The sequence below is a fragment of the Pollicipes pollicipes genome, unplaced genomic scaffold (genome assembly GCF_011947565.3).
Source record: "Pollicipes pollicipes isolate AB1234 unplaced genomic scaffold, Ppol_2.1 Scaffold_4881;HRSCAF=5763_pilon_pilon_pilon, whole genome shotgun sequence".
Lineage (NCBI taxonomy): Eukaryota > Metazoa > Arthropoda > Thecostraca > Pollicipedomorpha > Pollicipedidae > Pollicipes > Pollicipes pollicipes.
The window spans coordinates 49,742,854-49,763,054 of record NW_023596576.1 but is presented as its reverse complement, the minus strand read 5'-3'; the positions used below and the strand labels follow the sequence as shown (position 1 = coordinate 49,763,054).

Here is a 20,201-nt window from a genome sequence, read left to right as displayed (position 1 = left end):
AGTTGCAGAAGTAGTGTGAATGGAGCTAATTATTGTTTAAAAAGCGCAAGCAGTAACATTGCGTGGTATTTCTTGAAGCATATCCCCGCAATTTTGTAAATGTCTACCACTACCCTTACGCATACCCGTAATTTTCCCAAAATGTGCATGCAGCCCAATCCGTTGTCTATTTCATATGATTACCTGAAGGTTTACATAATCTTTCAAGTCCTCTGGCGGAAACTGCTGTTGGCACATGTGGCACCAAAATTCTCCGACATCCCGTCTTGCGGCTCTCCCGCCCAGCCCAGGCTGTACTTGGACTGTAGAAGTCCGGCGAGCTGCAACTTTGACTCGGCTTCGGCCGGCTGTTTGAGAAGTTACTGACCATAGCTTGGTCGATACAGCCGTGGTGTGTGTGTGTGTGTGTGTGTGTGTGTGTGTGTGTGTGTGTGTGTGTGTGTGTGTGTGTGGTGTGTGTGTGTGTGTGTGTGTGTGTGTGTGGTGTGTGGTGTGTGTGTGTGTGTGTGTGGTGTGTGTGTGTGTGGTGTGTGTGTGTGTGGGTGTGTGTGTGTTGTGTGTGTGGGTGTGTGTGTGTGTGTGTGTGTGGTGTGTGGTGTGTGTGTGTGTGTGTGTGGGTGTGTGTGTGTGTGTGTGGTGTGTGTGTGCGTGGGTGTGTGTGTGTGGGGGTGTGGGTGTGGGTGTGGGTGGGGTGTGGGTGTGGGTGTGGGTGCGTGTGGGCGTGGGTGTGGGGGTGGGGTGTGTGTGGGGGGGGGGTGAGGTGTGTGGGAGGGGGGGGGGGGCGCGCGCGCGCGCAAAAACATTTCATTTTCGTGACGTTGCTTTACTTCAGCGACTGCAGCTCTGGTGGAACTGAGCTGCCTGGCCGCGGTGCAGTTTGGTGACATCACGCGCTAGATATTGCCGCAAGTTTCGGTCCGTCCCGGGCCTTGAACCCAGACCTCACACTCCACCTGCAAGCGGCGCACTCTCACCCGACCACCTCAGCTGCTCCGAGGTTGTAGTTGGCCGGTGTGGTGGAGACAGGCGATGTGACAGCGGGCTTGCCCGCGCTGGTCGAAAACAGGTATTTTCTATCAGATCAAGGCACAATGAAGCGCATACCCTTCTGCCCATACCCCCCCCCCCCCGCCCCCAATTCAGCAGCATAACAAATGATGCGAAAAACCTAATTCATTGGGAGCTCATGAATCAATAATAGTTGTCCCAACTAATACAAACTACAGCTCCATGCGATGATACTATGCATGTGTCAAATCGTATCTGACGACTTGTATTATGCATTATGCGGCTGAAAACGTGAAGTAGCTACCACGTACCTTCCCATCAAATGAAGTCCGAGCTGACAGATGTGTGGGAGGCATGTCGGATCACGTCCCAAAGGAAGCCTGTGTGGCTCGTCTTTGGCAACTAATTGGCAACTGGCCAAGAGAGCCAGGCTGGGGCCGGGTCGGCCACGCAGAGTTCAAACCTTCAGCAAAACTGAGCTGTCGAAATGGAGTTGCTCTTTAAGAGAGGTATACGAATACACTGTTCTCAATTAGGTACACTAAGCGATGACTTGAATCCAAAGTCATCTCCGAGAAACATGAGGTGAAACTACTTCCAAATGTGTTGAGTTTTTTAGGAACATGTTAAAATGTTCTTTAAAACAGTTTTAAAGCACCAATGGCGTGGCGGAAGATGACGTGACGACATAAAAATAAAACCATATGGCATTGCACATGGAAACACCGTGCTCTCACTGGTAAGAACAAAACTGTCGACAAACATGGAAAGAGTCCTTTTAGCGCTCACGCATTTCCCTACAAGACCACAGAGAGACAACATCTACCAAGGTGTCAATTAGCTGTTTCCGTTCCGGGGCGGGTCGCAGTGACGGATACCGCAATGTTCGTTTGACGTATCGAAGTGAGATCAGTTCTAATGAAGGCGAGGTAATGACAGCACAGGTAGATGGGCCCAGTTGTATGGAATCCTTTTATCGTAATTGTCGGTGCCTTCATATTTTCAAAACAACACACACGTAACATTGAGAGGGGTCAACATTTTTTAGTGTATCGAGACCACCTGCATCCCATCTGCGAACATATCAGCTGCCATTTCCAATGGTGGGACAGCATCCTCCCTGTTCGCGGCACATCAAAACCTTGTATCACTTCACATGCATACCGCTGGTTATGTCTTCCACCCAAATGCAGACACTGATTGAGGTTTTCATGGGCTCCCGAATGTTTAATTGGTTTGTCGTAAAGGTAGCCCACACAGCATTTATGCGAAAAAATGTTGGACGCTGGCTTGTGCCTGGCAAAAAATGGTTCCCACGTCAGTTCCCACGTTACCCACGTTAGATTTCGTAGTCAACCGATAAGTAAGGACTGCGTGGGGTCAGGTCATGCCACCACAGGCGCAATCTCCGCATGTTCCCGGGGTACACCATTGACCTTCACATTTTCTACCGAAGTTACCCAACGCGCTGTGCTGACACCCCCTGCCCTCCAACGCTCGTTCACAAAAGGTTAGATAGCAATTGGGGCTAGCGCAGCATCATTGGGCCACCGAACACAGCCCTGGATAGGAACGCCTTTCTCCAAATAATTACCCCTACGACGCTTTGCGATGCCCCATCTGATGCAGGCCGGAAATGCGCTCGCTCAATGTGCAGCCGTCACTCAGCGCCGGAGAGCGTTGCCGACGAAAGCGCCGTCCATCGCGGCCAACGACGCGCCACATTTGCGACGGTCACCGATGGCCCCCCGCCTTAAAATGGGGCGGATACGAGCGTCATTTGGTAAGCGGTGCGTCGCGGGCCGCAGATAGCGAGGCGCAAATCGCGGCCGGTCCCGAATTAACGGTCGTCCGGTTGGACCGGCGTCCCCATCATCTCATCAGGTACGACGTAAAATGTCCCCGTCATGCCGGCGGCGGCGGGGCGACCCGGACACTGACGCCGCCGTCGCCGCGCCGCCATATTTGCTGGCGAGATGATGGCCCCGAACATCGCCTCCGTCGACGGCCGCCCGGACGTGAAATAGTTTTCATCTATTTCCATGCCGGCCGCTGTTGAGTCGGAGGCACATGACTGCGCGAACAGGAGCGACCACGCCGCCGTCGCGGGCATGCTCTGACGGGGGCAATCTCGCTTCCTAACCAGATGCGGGGGATATATCAAAGGCGGCCGCGAGTTACGGAGATCGACGTGTCAAAACTGATTAACAGCGCCCTTGATGTCTGTGACGTCATGGCCATCAGAAATCGATGACGAAGGGCGAGTGAACGCAGTCGTGCGCAGCCCCGTCATTGAGTACGCGAGGGTTTTTTGTAGGGTTAGTGGGTACGTATGACTCATGTTCGCATAGCGGTCATGAAATATTTGCGGGCGTCACAAGGTGTTGAATAGGTATGGTACACATCGCCAATACATGAACGCTTGCGACTGGATCTGAGCTCATCACCCACACGTACGTAGCAGCTTGTTTTCAATCAAGCTCCTAAACATAACTAAATTACATCTTCATTTCATGCACCAAGTCCTATACAGCAAACGGAGTAGGCTGCAGTTTGTGTTCTGCAAATGTGCGATGCCGTGGCTGTTAACCGTGCTTCCACCATTTCCAGTGGGATGCTCGTAGCGCCGCTCTGGTGCCAAACGGTGCTGGAAGACCAGCTGCAAACGAGTGGGAACAGGCGGAAGCACTAACTCTCCGAACGAACGCTCTAAAACTGAAACGGGATCTCTTTGTTGTCTATTCTTCGACAAGCCGGGCGACGCCCGCAACGAACGACTGCGTTCGAATGCACCCTCTGTTTAACGATGCGCTTTTTCAAAATAAAATACTGGAGTCCAAAAGCGTCGTAGTGGAGGGAATTTCAGCCTATATGGTGAGAAGCAAATGGCGATGATAATTTAATTTTTAAACATATGCCATGGCTCTTTATTTTCGTTCCATTTTCAGACAAACTTGATGCTAATTTAACAACTAGACGTTTCCGGAAGAAGGGCGATGACTTTTGATATGTTTAATCCTCGGTGGGCGAGGGGTTTCAGAGCCCCCCTCCCCGTCCCCAAGACCTTTCTGCCACTGCTCTGTAAGGCGGAATGTGCGATATTGACACTTTCTGTTGCCCAATTTTATGAATGCGACATTGCGTAGGAAAATTGGATGAACTTAACTTTCATGCGTCACGAGTGGCAGCCATTCTGTGTTAAAAAAAAAACACTAATTGAAAACAAAACAGTCAAATTCACATTCAGCAGGTCATCGGCTGTCGAAAACTGCCTGTCATCGACTGCCATCCCTCGACGAAAATCTATGGCCAAAGGAAAAGCCAGATATAAGCAGGGGTGCAGCCAGAGTTTTGGTAACAGAGTGCACAGGGTTGGCGTAGGGCTCCCTTAAATGTAAACCCCCCTCCCCAATAAAAAATCCGGATGTGACCAAGTTTTTTTCGAGCGAGCAAGGTTCTCTTAGTTTTAGCTGCATCTTTATGTCTTTTAACTGGGGCAGAGGCCAGAAGCTACCGGAATGTGCCATTCAGTCTGCATTTTTAAGTCGATAAGCTTTATGAAGCGATGCCAAAGGACTGCATGGAATAATTCGCCAGTGCCAATAATTTTACAATGGTTCAGTGGAGGCTTTCTAAAGCGATATAACTCAGAGATTTTGCCGGATTATTTCTGTGCTCTGCAGGGGTATTGTGGTCCCCGTGGAAGTGTAGTGTAAGTTGAAATGGGGCCCACATTTGTGCTGACATATCTAAGTCATCTTCCTCTAGAAATTGCTAACCTTCGGTCAGAATCGATTAGCGAGAAAAAAATAGGCAACATTGTTTGGAGATCCGCGCTCGTAAGTCGCAGAGACGAAACCCGACACCCGGCGTTGCAGTCTCCGTAGGCCACGCGGCGCCGGCTTCGCAATTAATATTAAGTGGTGGCTAACGGACGGAAAAAACGATGACATATTTAAAGGAACTACTTCTGATCACTTACTAGGATCTAAGCATAGATCTAAGATCTCTGAAGGCAAGATTTTCCCATGTGAGACTTGCTAGCTGGTCGAGTACATGCAATGGCAAATTCGGCAACGGATCTTGGGTCAAAGACTCTTTGGCATGCCACGTTTCGAATTGTGAACCAATCGCACTAAAAGCAAAAAATGCTGCGAGTTTGGGCGCCTTTAAGCAAATTTAGAGGCGCCATGAATCCATCGACTCCCTCCTTGGATCCATCCTTGATTGAACCTACTCGCTCCCACCCGTGTCACCTCGCGTGGACGCTAACTTTTCGGCAGGGTCTAAAAGGCCGGCACATGAAGCGGACACGCTCATTCTCCAAAGCGGCTCGTTCGAGCGCCTTGAGGCTTTCACCAATCAGTGCCGCGCACTGAGATGGGTTATGGGGAGACAATATGGAGACCTGACCTGAGGTCAAACACGTTAAAAACGCGTAGAGCATGCGAAAACAGACAACTCGGAGCTCAGAGCTTACTATACCGATCGCGGCGAAACCTTCACCATTGGATACACAGCACCTGATTCTCTCTTGCAGTTGACAATTCGGTGACCCAAGGTCAGGTCAAAAGTCGCGAAATTTCAAAAACTGCAATTTTGTATTTGCAAACAACTCATTAAGAACGTATCGCTCCAATCCTCTCCAAACTTTCATCCCTCCATGGGGCATACCTACCAGCTACAATGTATGCCATAAAACCAAGCGCTTTTTTGTATTGCCCAAGCGTGCGGGCATTTTTATTTCAAATGTTTGCGGTCGCGCACATTACAGCAATAACATTTCGACAATTTTTGGCACAAATGAGATGGCGTCGTCTTTTTTGTGAGCAAAGACACATCAAGTAAAAAGAACGAGAGATATTCAATTCGGCACATTCGGAACAGTCGTAATCGTTAAATCACGGATGAACAAGGCGGCGCACAACACGGACGGTGAAGCTCAAACTTCCCGATGACCAATGCAGTGAGGTCTGTTCCGTCATGTTTACCCCTGTTTGCTGCGGGAACTTGTACCTCGGTGACAAACTATACTCAGTGCAGAAAGCAAATCTTCAAGAAGGATTTTGTGGTCACGGATCTGTCACTGCAGGACACTGACCGAACCGGTCCGTTTCGATGAGGCCCATCCAGCTTGCTCTCACAGCCGGGCACGTCAAATCTACAGCATCCGTCACAGCCGCGACTCAGGTTCAGTGCGATTGGGCGGAATTCTGAACGACTGGGAGCTAACAACCAACAAAAGAATGCTGGAGAGGTATGTACGTAACCACGACAAAAAGGTATTCGCACACCTGACACATTGACCAGCCCCGCACCACCACGTGGATCATGATCACTGTTCTGTAAATCGCGGCGGCACCATGCACAATTCAGCGTGTGACTTTCAGTACAGCGATCAGGTGTCGCGCATCCATTGGTGAAAGATTCGCAGTAATCGGTTCGGTGGATCCTGAGAACTGAGTTCTCTGGAAGCAAGAATTTTGGAATTTATGAAATTTGACGTTTTTTTTTTTACTTGATCTAGGGTCACCGAATTTTCAACCGCAAGAGGGAATCAGGTGTGGCGCATACAATGGTGAAGGCTTCGCAGCAATCGGTACCATAGGCTTTGAGGTCTGAGTTTTCTGCTTTTGCGTGTAAAATTTTCCCTTCGCGTTGTTGAAGTGTTTGACCTCAGGTCATGCCTCGATACTGCCTGCCCCCCTTGGCTTGCCTCACGACACGGACTCGATTGGCAAGGGTTTCAAGGAGATCGGACGAGTCTTTTCGGAGAACGATCGTGTCTGCTTCATATGCTGGCCTTTTAGACCCCGCCCAACCCTTCCGCCGTCGGGTTCCACCCAGCGCCGACGCGTGCTTCCATCGCTGAGAGATTCTCGACTTTGAGGGGCTGACACTTGGCCAGCAGAAGCGACGGGGTGCTAGGCTGCAGAAGACCCACGCAGTGAGACGATGTTGGCCTCCACGCAGGGCTAATCGCGTAGCGGCAGACCTGGATGGATAAGCCAGACGAAGTCGGCTTTGTAGTCTCAGCTTGTGCTGTACGGGTCAAGCATGTACCCGCGCACTCTTTGTGAGGCTCCAAGGGAGCGGTGTAGGAAATGCAGACATGATTAAATCTGCAACAGAGCGTGGTCTGCAACGATCGACCGTGGAGCACGCCACTGCTCGACCGCGTCCCGAGAGGAACTGGTGTGAGCAAACCGGCAGCTGGTCTCCCTGGCGATGAATATGGATGAAATACATTCGGTATTAATAGGAGCCTCTCTCTTCTACAGAGATGACTTGTGTATGGCTTCCAAAGTGGCCCATATTCTTCCAGCCATTAGACCTTTTGGTGGCTTGCCAAAAGCGTCGAGGTAAAGCCGATAGCCCACAACGTGCTGTGTGTATATTGCTGAAGTGTTTCAGTCCTACCATCAAAACCTTTAAGCGCTCTTTCAGGACAGCAATGACATCTGATCAGCATACTGAAGATAGTGCGCAACCCAAAAGCCTTATATGTGTTAAATGCTCATATTTTTTCAAGTTATCTTGATTCACTTGGTATGCTTTGCCTCGCATGTGTTTTCTCTTTACGCTTTATCATTGTGCAACACTTTGATCTCCATCAAATCTAGTCAAAGGCGGATGCCACCAGCTTCTCAAAGCAGAAGTAATAAAAGTCTGGCTTCGCGTAATAGCATGTCTCAAGGCAAAACGTACAACGTGCATTCGTGGAAATGTGAATTTCAAAAACCTAGTGCATAGTCGGACAAAAGACTTCCTTGGAACATAATTTCTTTAGAGAGTGTCGTGATGCATCTTTTAAGGAGTGCCTATTAAGGAGTCTCTTAAAACGAATAAAAGTTTCATTCCAAAACCCCATGTGCAGGTTCGGCCAAATCGCCTCCCATAGACATGCATTGGAATCACATAAAAAATGACAGGTCCCAGAACATGTTTCGACAAAAGCTAAAATCCCATATCTTTAAAATTTTTAGACAACATGCCTCGAAAAGATATAAGATTTGATACATCATGTAACGTAAGTTTTAGGAAGCATTCCAAATGTTGGACGCAATTCGAAAAAATTTTAGCAGCAAAAAAACAGATCCTAGATCACAGACGATCCTTCAATAAATTTTGCAAAGGTGCAATATCCCAGCATATCAAAAGGCCCCAATGCCAGAAGATCTTTCGACATCTACGTGATGTCATAAGTTTGGAATAAACAAATACACCAGATTCTGACACATCCTTTGGCGTAATTCATATATCACTATGAGAAGATAATACCGTGCAACGGGTGTGGCAATGGCCACATTAACTTTTATAAACCAAATCAACTGCTAAACTTTGTTAGCTACAAAAGCTTGTGAATGTATGGTGCACTAACATCCAACACTGCTGGAAAAAGACAAACAAAAAAGACCTCTCCGGCATCGTAATGAGCTCCCAGAGCCCGTATCTACACTCAGACACAAACAAAACGAGACTTCTTCGGCATCGCGGTGAGTTCCCAGAGCTCGCATCTACACTCCTGCTCCAGGTGACGCCCAGGTGTGGTCCTGTTCAAGCCTGCCGCGGCCGGTCGTCGTCGCGGGTCGGGTGTTGCCCCGCTGGTGACACCGGCTGGACAGACCGGGTCAGGCCAGGAAAGTCGCGCGACAGGCTGCCTCGGGCCCGGCCGGATATGACGCTCATTAGCGCGACGAGCTGACAGTGAATTGGTCTCGACCTCGGCACCGGGCTCGTACTCGTGATCGGGCTTGGACTCGGGTTCGGGTTCGGGTTCGGGTTCGGGCTCGGGCTCGGGCTCGGGCTCGGGCTCGGGCTCGGGCTCGGGCTCGGGCTCGGGCTCGGGCTCGGGCTCGGGCTCGGGCTTGAGCTCGAGCTCGAGCTCGAGTCTGGGCTCGAACTTGAGCTCCAGCTCGAGCTGAGGCTTGTGTTCGGGCTCTGGCTTGAGCTTGAGTTCGGGCTCGAGCTCGGCCCCGTGCTTAGATTCAGCTTCGGGTTTAGGCTCGCGGTCGGCCCTGAACACGGGTTCGGCCCCGGGTTCGGCCCCGGGCTCGGGCTCGGCCGCGGGCTCGGGCGGGATCCGGCCGGCTACGTGGCGGCGCGGTCGGACGCGACATGCGAGCGACGAGCGTCTAATTCCCGGCCGGAGAGGTAATCAGTTTTGCCGAGCCCCGGCTTCCGCAGGGTTTATGCGGATCAGTTCGCTGAAAGGGGAATAGATGGCGCGCGGCGAACCTGGACCCGAACACCGGACCAAATGGATTAGCCGAAGGCGCCCTCGTCTCTCGATACCACTCACAATTTACAGAAAGTGCGAATTGCTGTACTCGCTAATACAGCTTTTGGGCCGCGGTAGTGGTCTCCCGCTGTTCCGTTAATGCTTTGGGGATCACTGCAAATGATTTCGAAAAAGTGGAGTCCAATTGCAGGTTGACGGAAGGAACTATTATAGCTTGCTATATATAGCCTGTCTGCCATTTATACAGAGAGGTCTTAGAATAACACATATTAATATCCTGCAGCATACACATCACTTAGCCCGCTCCAACAACCTTTTAAAGACCACTACCATTACGTGAGGACAAGGATTTGTTCAAACTACTAACGCGCAGTTTTGTGTTAACATTCAAACAGGCTCGTATGAGCGGGAACATATCCTGCAGGCTTTTGCAAGCTCACGTATCTGCGTTTCTTCGCGTCAGACTTTGGGAATGGGGTCTTCCTCCATAATAACGACCTGGCAATCGTAGACTAACGCGGCGGCTGCCAAAGCTTTTTGGCAAGGTTGGATGGTTGTGCTGAACTGAGCCGAGGATGTGTTCCCGCCCGGCGTCGTAACCATGCTCTGCATGTATAGTGCGCCCAAAGACGGATGCCTGCGGAGCTCGCCTGTCTTCCTAAAAGAATGTCGTGTAATCATTTCATGCGCACCAGACCTTGCTATGATACCCATATAAAAGTGACAGCCACGCACAACAAAGGGCCGTTAAGTGTCATAATTCATCGGCGGGAATGTGCAGAAAACGGGATGGGCCCGACACCAACGCCGCATTAATGTAGCACTATGCGAAAATACGCGCGAAAGTCTTGCTTTTGCGGCAGCTCCAATCGATGGATGCATTTCATGCGGTTGCTCAATTGGCTCCGGGGAAATGGCACCTCAAATCATCCGGCGAACTTCACCACTAGTATTTGCAGCTGCACGTACCAGGGTCTTATAAGCAAGATGACCATTTTTAGCATCATCCGTATGGCTGCATCAAATCCTTCAGCGTTCAGATATGGACGATATTAAAATAGTTCTGAGCAAACCGATTCCTTGAGATAAAAATCGGATATAAGACCCGACCACATCAAAGAAGTCGTTCAGTGTAACAACTTTTAGAACGAAGGAAACTTTTCGATTATCGAAGGCAACAGGTGCCACAATCACAAATAGAAGGCAACGGGATATAACTAATTTTGTAAGGGATCTCCTGCCCACTGATTCAGAACGTTACGGCAGTACTGCTGTGCTGCTACGCGGGGAAATCATGGTTCCTGCAGTGCACAGCTTTAAAGGCAAAGTCACAATTTTGCCAAAATATTGCGTCGTAAACAGCAAACCCGCCCAAAAGAGACAGAGGAATCAGCGGGTAATCACACAACATGCTATGCATTCCTAGATTTGAAAAAACCTGCAAAGAAATGGTAACGGCACATACACATTGGTGTCGGCGGCCAAAGCAAATGTTGAAACTGCGTTGAAATTACACACTGCGCAGGTGCCATTGCGCGTGAAGACAATAACTCCAACTGAATGGCGCGCTTTCCGTTCTCGAGCGTTTGACAGCTCCCACGCCCAGGTCCTCGGAGCCCAGTTCATGCGACACGCTGCCAATCAAGGCGGCCGGCGTCGTTCCTGGCAGCTGCGTCCCTCGCATTGGCAACTAATTAAATCGCCCGAGAGACGAATTGTTAGGCTAAGGCGGCGGAAATGAATCGGCGCCCATGCCGTGTCCGGAATGTCCGGGGTACCCGGCGGAGCGTCCGTAGTGTCGGGCGGGCGTCCGGGGTGTCGCGAGGAGCCTCTGGAGTGTCCAGTATCCAAGGTGTCGGGTGGTGTATTCACCTCGCGTCCGCCTGCCAGGCGGCGCGGAGGTGGACACTTGTCGGGTTTGACGGCCTAGGTCACCTGTCGGTCCAGCCCGTCTGGCGGCCCAGGCTGTCGTTGCTGGTGGAGCGGGCCGTTCCTGCATATGTCCTGTTCCTCTGCATCTGCATTGATGCACAATGCTATGCTTTTCTCATTGTTTTAAATAAAGCATAGTTCACTACACACAGCTGGGCCGGCCCCACGCGAAGTAATCTGTCAGAGGTGACCCTGGCGTGGAGCCAGGCCAGCGTTGTTCTGATTGACCCGAGCACTGCGGAGTTCAGTTGGTCTGATCAGACAAGCCAGTCTAGGAAATTTCGTGGCGTGAGGTGCTGCAGGCGTCGCCGCGAAAGGCTGATGGCGGCTCGCGCTCTCGAAGAATGCCGGGTGGGGTGCAGCGGCGGATGAGCCCGCTGACCACGCGTGTGGCAGGCAGGGTCTGAGTCAGAGCACGCTTGGACTCAAACTCGAGCTGGTGATATTTCGTAACTCAGAGCCAGGTAGAGCGGTTCATATGATAGGTGAACAGATTTGGACCAGTTCACGGCGATTAAAGAATATGGGCTAAGGTTACGACTTACCCTCCATGATATCTCACTGCGACATGAATTAAACGATTCCCGGCACTTAAGACTGGATCAAACTTTGACTTTGAATCCGTCGTCACCCATGGTGGAGCCACACTTTTCAATAGCAAATGGCGCGTTGTGCGAGAGACAGTTCTGACTTCGTTTCAGTAATGTAAGTGGGCATTGCGGCACTTACTGGCTTGCGATGGGTTGTGTAGGTTAGGTGAGGGTTTTGTTGTCGGTTCGTTACGGTCCCGTTTGGCTTCGTTTGATTAGCATGGATGACCCTAGGCTAAGTTGCACGCGATAATATATCGGTGGCCAAACTTTGCGCAGGCCTTACAAACACCCTTCCTTGCGATAGTTACTCCAGTGCTCGTTCAGCAGGACGTCAGAGACTGCCGGATTAGGTTAAGGTTTGGACCAAGGGAAAGTGTATGCTTATACACTGTTACTGTTTCATTCTTCATTTGACAATCTGACCTGCAACTTTTGCCTCATTTGATGCCGTCAGTATAACTGAACCGGAACCATGTACTGTATCGGAGGTGGGCCAGACAGTGGGGGTCAAGACACAGGACTAAAGACTAGACACAAGACACAGGACTAAAATTTGTACGCATATTTTTGGACTAAGTATTGGGCCTTTTGCAGGCCATTGCTTGTTCAACTTTTTATAGGAATGATAGAAATGTCCTTTACAATCAATTTGGCTGTAATATCACAATATTCGTATGATGTATGGAATCCTTTGTCGGGGATTTAAGGTCCCGGATAAACGGCTATGAAATTGGCTTGTGCTGTCACAGTGGGATGGTCAAACCGATTCGGGTTTGGCAATGAAATGTTGTTGAAGAAAAGCGGTGATTTTGACGGCGAGAACAGTCTCTGACATTATTCGTATAGTTATGCGTGGCAAACAGTCTGAATGCAAACCCCACATAGACAGTATGCGACATTACGACACAGTTCCATGATAAGGCGTCACGTCTAAATGTTGTACGCCGCCGTATTTGGGACACAGCCGTAAGCTGTGGTAACCTTCTCCACTAACTTTCCACTAGCTAAGTCTCCTTGGCAACCTCAAACCACCATTTCTCACAGTGGCCTCTATGCTGACTGGAAAACCGACTACAACCACCACAGCTGTATTTGAAGCCCGGAGTGCAGTGCTATTGAGCTACACTTATCTGCCTTGTCTTCCACAACACGCAAAGCATCATTCAAACATTACACTCGGCCGATGGGCTCGAGTGACCTCTACCGTGTGCCAGCGCCCCAAATCGGGTGATTGACTGACCTCGGCAGGAACGCAACATCTTGATCATGCCGTGGTCGGTCCGGTGCTCAAGCTGATGCTTTGCTGCCCGAAAAGGCGTAGGGTATTTAAGAAACTACGTCATCCAACGTCAAGCTAGGTCAAATGTGTTTATAAAATAAAGAAATTTTGAAGGAATGGCATGCAACCGATATATATATATATATATATATATATATATATATAGATGTATAGACATATAGACATATAGATGTATATAGATGTAAATAAATATATATATATATATATATATATATATATATATATATATATATATATATATATATATATATATATATATATATATATAGATGTATAGACATATAGACATATAGATGTATATAGATATAAATATATATATATATATATATATATATATATATATATATATATACACATATATATATATATATATATATACACATATATATATATATATATATATATATATATATCTATATCTATATCTATATATATAATATATATATATATATATGTATATATTCCACGCCGATGGCTCGGTTGGTTGGAGCGCACGAATTCCGGTCCATTCACACGTGGCGGGGTGAGTTCGAGTCTCTTTATATGCTTGCTATTTGTTCTTGACTGGTATAGCCCGCGGCCGGTGGCAGCGGCAGCGCTTAAATGCAGGTGACGTCAGAGGGCAGGACGGACTGTGCCGAGCATTGCGGTATGCAAAACGCTCGCATCAGACTCTGCCGTTGACCTGGATTTGAACGGTCGGATGGTTGGGGTCAGGGATCACACAACAAACAATATTTAGCGTGAACTCTGATATTAAAAACCCATCCGTTCAAAACATTCGGATTATTTTTTTCATCTTAAGAATATTCGGCTACCTTAACCGACAGTCGGTACATTCACATAAAGACTCTCCAGACCCCTTTGTTTCGTTGTCATACCGTGATCAGGTCTCGCGAAACGGGTTGGGACTAGTGCACACCAGGCTTGGCCCGCACACCCCGACCTGACGCATCACAGATTGCACGCGCCGGCGGATTCCTGCGAGAATTTGGCCGAGCGCGCAGCTGATTGTACATCATAGCTTCCACCAGGTCGTAGCTGCTTTATAAGCTTGAATTCATGTTTAGCACGCTTATCTTGTCAGAACAGCCAAGTGACGCCTGCGCTGGCGTTCAGTGACATTTCTCTGACCAATTTTGATGCCATCCAGGACAATTTTTCTCATTTTGGTATTTACTTTTCACTTTCAAACACTTTTCCTTTCTTCCGTCTGAAATTCAAGATCTAACCTCGCCCTCATTTCAACTCCATCCGGTTTTATAGACATTATTTCCCATCTGGCATGACCGCAACTTGTATAGTTTACGAGAACCGCTATTTTGTACGGTTTCATATGTGACCAGCTGAAGCGCCCATGGACAATTCGCCACATCTGGTGCGAAGAGCTTAAAACTGTCATGAGGTATTCACAACTACCGTCGCAAAGAAGTTTCCTCGGCGCTGGGAGACCAACAGTGAGGTTGGATTCATTGTGGCACTAAACAAGACGAGCAGGCAGAGAGACTGGGCAAAGCTTTTGAATCGAACACAATTGATTGCATGTTTGTACTAACGTGGCAACGAACTGCATAACATGCGTTTGCGAGGTCTATCAGTTATTTACCCTAGTCGAAGTAACATTTTTCTTGAGAGACTGTATAAGAGAGCGGAGAGCATCAATCCGTCAGCAAGATGGTTGCTCAGGTGTTTTTTTTTTTAACAGCAGCAGGTAGAGTTTCGGCCCACTTTCTGGGCCACAGATGAGAGATATCATACGTGCATCACTTCCTTGTGTAACCATGGAAGAGTAGTGTGCTGTAGACGCCGGTGGTTTGTGATTTTGGACTGAATAGTAAGCCAAAAAGTATAGGGGTAGCTGGAATCTATCTGGATTGAACAAATGAGCTCAATGTTTATGGGTTGCAGTGCAAATCTTAAATCCCGTCACATGCCGCCTAGGTTTGTCCAATGCACTGCGCACGCGTTAAACATGATCACGCCGGATCATGTTTAATTGATTAAGCAGCAACGATATTTTTCTTAACAAACGTGTCTTTTGTAGCTGGATTCACTACACCTGGCACAGCGAAAATACATGAGTCGTGAACAATCCCAAACGCTGGATTCAGGCTATCTTCGATAAGCAGACGCAATGAAGAAATGCATGTCAAAATAGCGTCATCAGTACAACTGCATGTCGCCGAAATAGTTCGTGGCTACATGCTCTGTCGTCAGTCTTTTCACGTCACCCTACATACATGCGCAAACAGGATGTCATGGCCCGCAAAGCTGCGAACTGTCCGACTAAGGTCCACGGCCGGTTATGGGGGAGCCTGGTGAAGTACGCGCTTAATCCTGACGACGGGGCGGAGGCGGCGGAGGCGCTCAAGACACCGCATGGCGCTGTAATGAGATGAGCTGGGGCACCCCTGAGGGCTGCCGGCACGACACGGCCGCCAACTTACCGTCCTTGTTAAGCTCCTTGCAGACGGGGTCAAGGCCCGACCAGCGGCCGTCTGCTTGGCAGAGGCGGGTGCCCGGACCCACCAGCCGGAACCCCTGCCGGGTCAGAGGTCAGTCAGAGGTCACTGGTGGCGGCCTGCGCTCTGTGCTGTCCTGGCAGAGGCGAGTGCCCGGGCCCGCCAGCCGGAACCACTACAGAATCAGGGGTCAGCCAAAGGTGTGTCCGGGCCCACCAGCCGGAACCCCTGCCAGGTCAGAGGTCAGTCGAAGGTCACTGGTGGCGGTCTGCGCTCCGTGTTGTCCAGGCAGAGGCGAGTGCCCGGGCCCGCCAGCTGGAACCCCTGCCGAGCCAGAGGTCAGTCGAAGGTCACTCGTGGCGACGTGTGAGAGCGAGGGGAACCGTACAGCATTGTTGTCTCATTGAGGCACCCCAGGCGAGAGGGGGAGGCAAAAGGTGGAAGTCGCGAAAATTTTGCGTGTCCAGTTTACCACTTTTAAGCCCAGCAGGGTTTACGATAAGTACCTGTGCAGGATGTGCGATAGCCAGACATTGGTCGAGTAAGAAGACCCCTGTGTTCTAGTCTATGTTCTCATTACCCGGAGGCAGTCCGAGTTCCTTTCAACACTGGATGAATCCCAGTCTATACTCAGATTGCTGAGGCATGGAGTCCAAGCCTGATCGCGGTAATTTCCCCGCATGAGTCCGAGTCTGGCTCACGTGGGACATTGAGTCCGAGTTCTAGTCGGTGTTCAACATTCCATTTCGTAGACATTATCGTTGCAGCGGCCACAATGAATCTTTTACTGAAAACTAGACTACACGGCATGCATGCAAGAAGTATTCCCACATGCATTTGGTTTGGAGCGGGACTTGTGCATGTCAGAGCGGGGTTCTGTATTCCGTGTCTGCCTTACTTGAGCCGCAGCCCACAGTGCATTTCGACTTGTCGGGCATATCTCGACGGCTCATTTTCAGAACTCGTGGTCCGTGGCCATGATTGAATGGCCGAGAGAAGATCGGAGTTGTCCAAACGTAATGCGTGTTTGATCAGTGATTGTTGACCAATGTGAAGTGAACAGAGCAGGGGAGAAGCTAAATCGAGACTGGGGGAACTGGGAGGCAAGGAAAGAGTGAGTGGTTCTAAAAATTGGCATATGCTATTGATTGGATGCTTAGATTGCTTATTGTTGTATTATTTTAGACTGGACCTTTTTGCGCTCACTTGGACTTGAGCCTGGGCCCGAGACGCAGCCAGTTACTTCCCCGTACCGTTTCGTCCCAGTCTAATAAGGATTAATCCGTGAAACCAATAGATTCATTCGAGGTCGCCGAACCGCCGTGAATCCCGACTGCATTTTGAGCCTGGTCAGATTCGCTGGATGTCTGGCGCCAGCATTGTTCGGATGGTACGATTGCATGCCAGTGTACTTCACATAGGCCTGTGGCCGTACCAGGTGATGACAGTGTCCAAGCTAATGAAATTGCACATCTGTGACAAAATAACGGTGGGTAGCCAAGCAGAGCACGCAGGAATCTTTGGATAGCGCGAGTCGATATCGACACCTCGTGCAAAACACATTCGGATTATTTAATTTTCGCCTTTCTGCATGTGTCCGCCACATGTGCACGGCATTTTCAGTATTGTCGAATATTGTGTGGATAGTGTCAACATTTTGTAGGCACGTGAAATGCAAAGCCATGAAGCTGAATATTGCTAGCAGCATCATTGACTTGAAATCCTGATGCCAGCTTGCAGTTCGCGTTGCAAAACTTTCTATTCAATAAAGAAAGCAGTAGCTTTGTTGTGTGCCTTTTTTGCCGAAAGGCCGGTAAACACAGCTATCTCATTTCCATGCAGTGCCAGCATAAGCGTCAGAGTATCAACTGGTGGGCTACAGTTGCAACGTTTATGCAAACGTAAGCATTCGTAGGCAAATGCTGGAAGGAAACAAAACGCTATCGACCGACGTTGCACGGTCCGCTGCGACGGCAGCGCACGTTGCAGTGCAAAGGTATAAATCAAGACCGCGGAAGTTCTCAAAACTTCTAACACTGCACATATAATCAGGTCAAGGTTTCAAAACATACGACATGAACATAAGACATACGAGTGTCTGAAACGGATATCCAAGCAACCAAAATGCATCGAGGTCCCCGTCATCACCAGGGAGGAGGTCATGACTTCAAAGCCCCCGCCCTTTGGCTACGCTACTACTCGGAGGTGAGTGGCATTACGAGGCGTGGCACGTGCGGTCCACGGCGTGAACAAAGGTTACGACACATGGCATGCTGTGGCAGGACATGCCGTTTTTCGGTGTGAGCTTTGTCACAGCGCTTGTGGTTTCGACGGCCAACCTGAACGCGGTAGGACTGGTTCGCCAGGGGTGTAGGGAGATCACGGGGACAGGTGTAGCGCAGGAGCACGGACGGCTCCTCTGAACTTTTCCCACGCATTGACGGAGAATGTGTTGTGCATATCATGCCCTTTCGACGGAAAACTGTGAATGCGCCCCTGCTAAAGTGTTTCCTCCGAGATATGCACGTAGGATGGCGAACGAGTAAAACGGCGCATCCTGATACAACCCTGATGTTTTCCAAACATCATACGCTGTTGAAGGCTGGCATGTCGGCATTCTATCTGGTTTTTTTTTGCATTTGCTTTTTTTGCTGCTGCTTGGCCCCTCCTAGTTTCAGCTGTTTGTGGACAAAGTATTGTTAAGAGCTGCGTAGCATTAAGAGGCGCTTCCGTCAAAACACCAGCTCTGTTAAGAGGAGCGCCCGAGAGCTAGTCTTAACAAATGCTCCAAATACACATCATGTCCTGCTGTTTAACGTTGGCCAGCTTTGTCCAAGATCATTTTTGATACGACCATTGCATCAAAAAAGGAACTGCCCTAATACAAATTCTGCGAATTTCAACAGTTATCCAGCCCTCGGCTGCTAAGAATTATTATTGATCCCAGTGATGTTTTGGCAGCATGACCAGTAACATCACCGCGAACCCGGTAGCTGCTCCCCTTCCCCTCCCCGTCCCCGGCACGCTGTCCTCCCACGTGGACCCATTTGCCCGGTCAGACTCCAGCTATTGGTGGATGTGGGCAGCCACCACGAGACTTCGCCAACGACTCCCTAGCCCACCCCAAGCTGCCCGGCGAACGCTCGGAATCTTGAGGCTGGTGATGCTTGTGCTCTGGTCCTGCGCTCGGCGCGGATTTGTGCGGATGTAGCCCAGTTATCTGCACAGGGATGCCCTAGTCCTTCCCCATCCCTGAAGAATCGCGATGGGAAATACTTACGTAACAGGTCAGAATCCCAAAACAGATGTGGATGATGTCGGTACATCTTAAGTAAGCTGTTCACCTGGAGTTATTAAACGACACCTTAATAATCCAATCTTTTCATTTCCTCCCGTCTAACGACTTACTTTGTTGCTTTATTGCATCCATGATTGCATGCAAAAAACAGGCAGTCTAAGCCACTATGCCACCAAGTGCAAGGGCGCGATCAATTTAACCCGAAGGCACAAAACATACCTGATGTCACACAGAGCCGGTGTTATCGGCCATTTTTGCCGTTCGCTGAGAGCCGAACACAAAAATTCGACGTGACGTCACGTAGATTCAGTGCCGGACGCGCAGAAAGTTTTGGGCGTGCTTGTTTAGTCTGAGACAACTGTTGCGCAGATGTTTCAAATGCTTAGAGGAGAAAGAAAATGAGCATACGCTAGGAAAGTGATGCAAACGAACTGTATGGGTCGTTTAATGTTCTGCCAGTTATGCCAGGCCAAAGCACTAATTCAAGCATTATCCTGCCACGCAACTGAAATCTCAAAATGTGGCCAAGCCGATGTCTTCCAAGAACATTGCTGCCGGCTTTGTACTTGTCGAACTACACCAAGACTGCATTACATGACCAGAAATACATTCTATGTCATCCCACACTTATCGAAAGCTCTCCATGCCCGTTGCCGTCTCCCCTCCCCACCTTCCTCTCCCTGGCCTCCCCGTCCGATCGCCGATCACCCGAGCCTGACCGAGACCCCGGCGGCCCGGGGGCACGCGCCGCCTGACACAGATCCGCCACCGCCGTGCCCTCACCGCCCCGACCTCCATTAGCCTCATGTGGGTCACAGGGAGCCGGGTGCAGCGGGAGGCGCGCAGCGGCGCCGCCGACGGGCCTCAGGACAACAGCGGGACCGGGCGGGCCGCGCCGGGGCTGGATCGCCGCAGGTGACGGCCGCACGTGAGCGCCATGGTAATGGGGCCGGCCGCTCCTCTGGGACCGCACCGGCCGGGACAAGTGAATGGCCGGGCGCCCAGGAGAGCGCTTAACTTAATGAGGATGCCGGGCCCTGGAGAGTCGGCAACAATCAGCCAGATGTTGGCTCTCGAAAACACGACGCCTGGGACAGGCCGCCGTTCTTGGCATGCATGCGTGCTAGCATGTGTTTTTTTGGTGTCCAGCCAGAGCTCACAGGCTTTGCTCTTGATAGCATAATGTCATGTTGTTGATTATGTGCCAGATCATGGGTCTCATTGCAGTTGACACGCCCTGAAAATTGAATAATGCAGCGGGTCATGGACCATGGGCCACGAGCAGGTCGATTGCTGTGTGGCCTCTCGACAGCGGCGTTACGATTCGAAACTGTGTCATCTATTTTACTCAAAATTAAGGTAGACA

The 20,201-nt window shown here is 49.9% G+C and overlaps 1 protein-coding gene across 1 annotated transcript in view; it reads right to left on the bottom strand.

The window, feature by feature from the left end:
* Nucleotides 1-20,201, bottom strand: part of LOC119099669 (protein lev-9) — a gene marked incomplete at its 3' end in the record, with an annotated part of 101,599 nt that overhangs the window by 57,322 nt on the left and 24,076 nt on the right. The window contains 1 exon segment of the mRNA XM_037222734.1: nt 15,523-15,616. Within this exon segment, the coding sequence (XP_037078629.1) occupies nt 15,523-15,616 (94 nt within the window).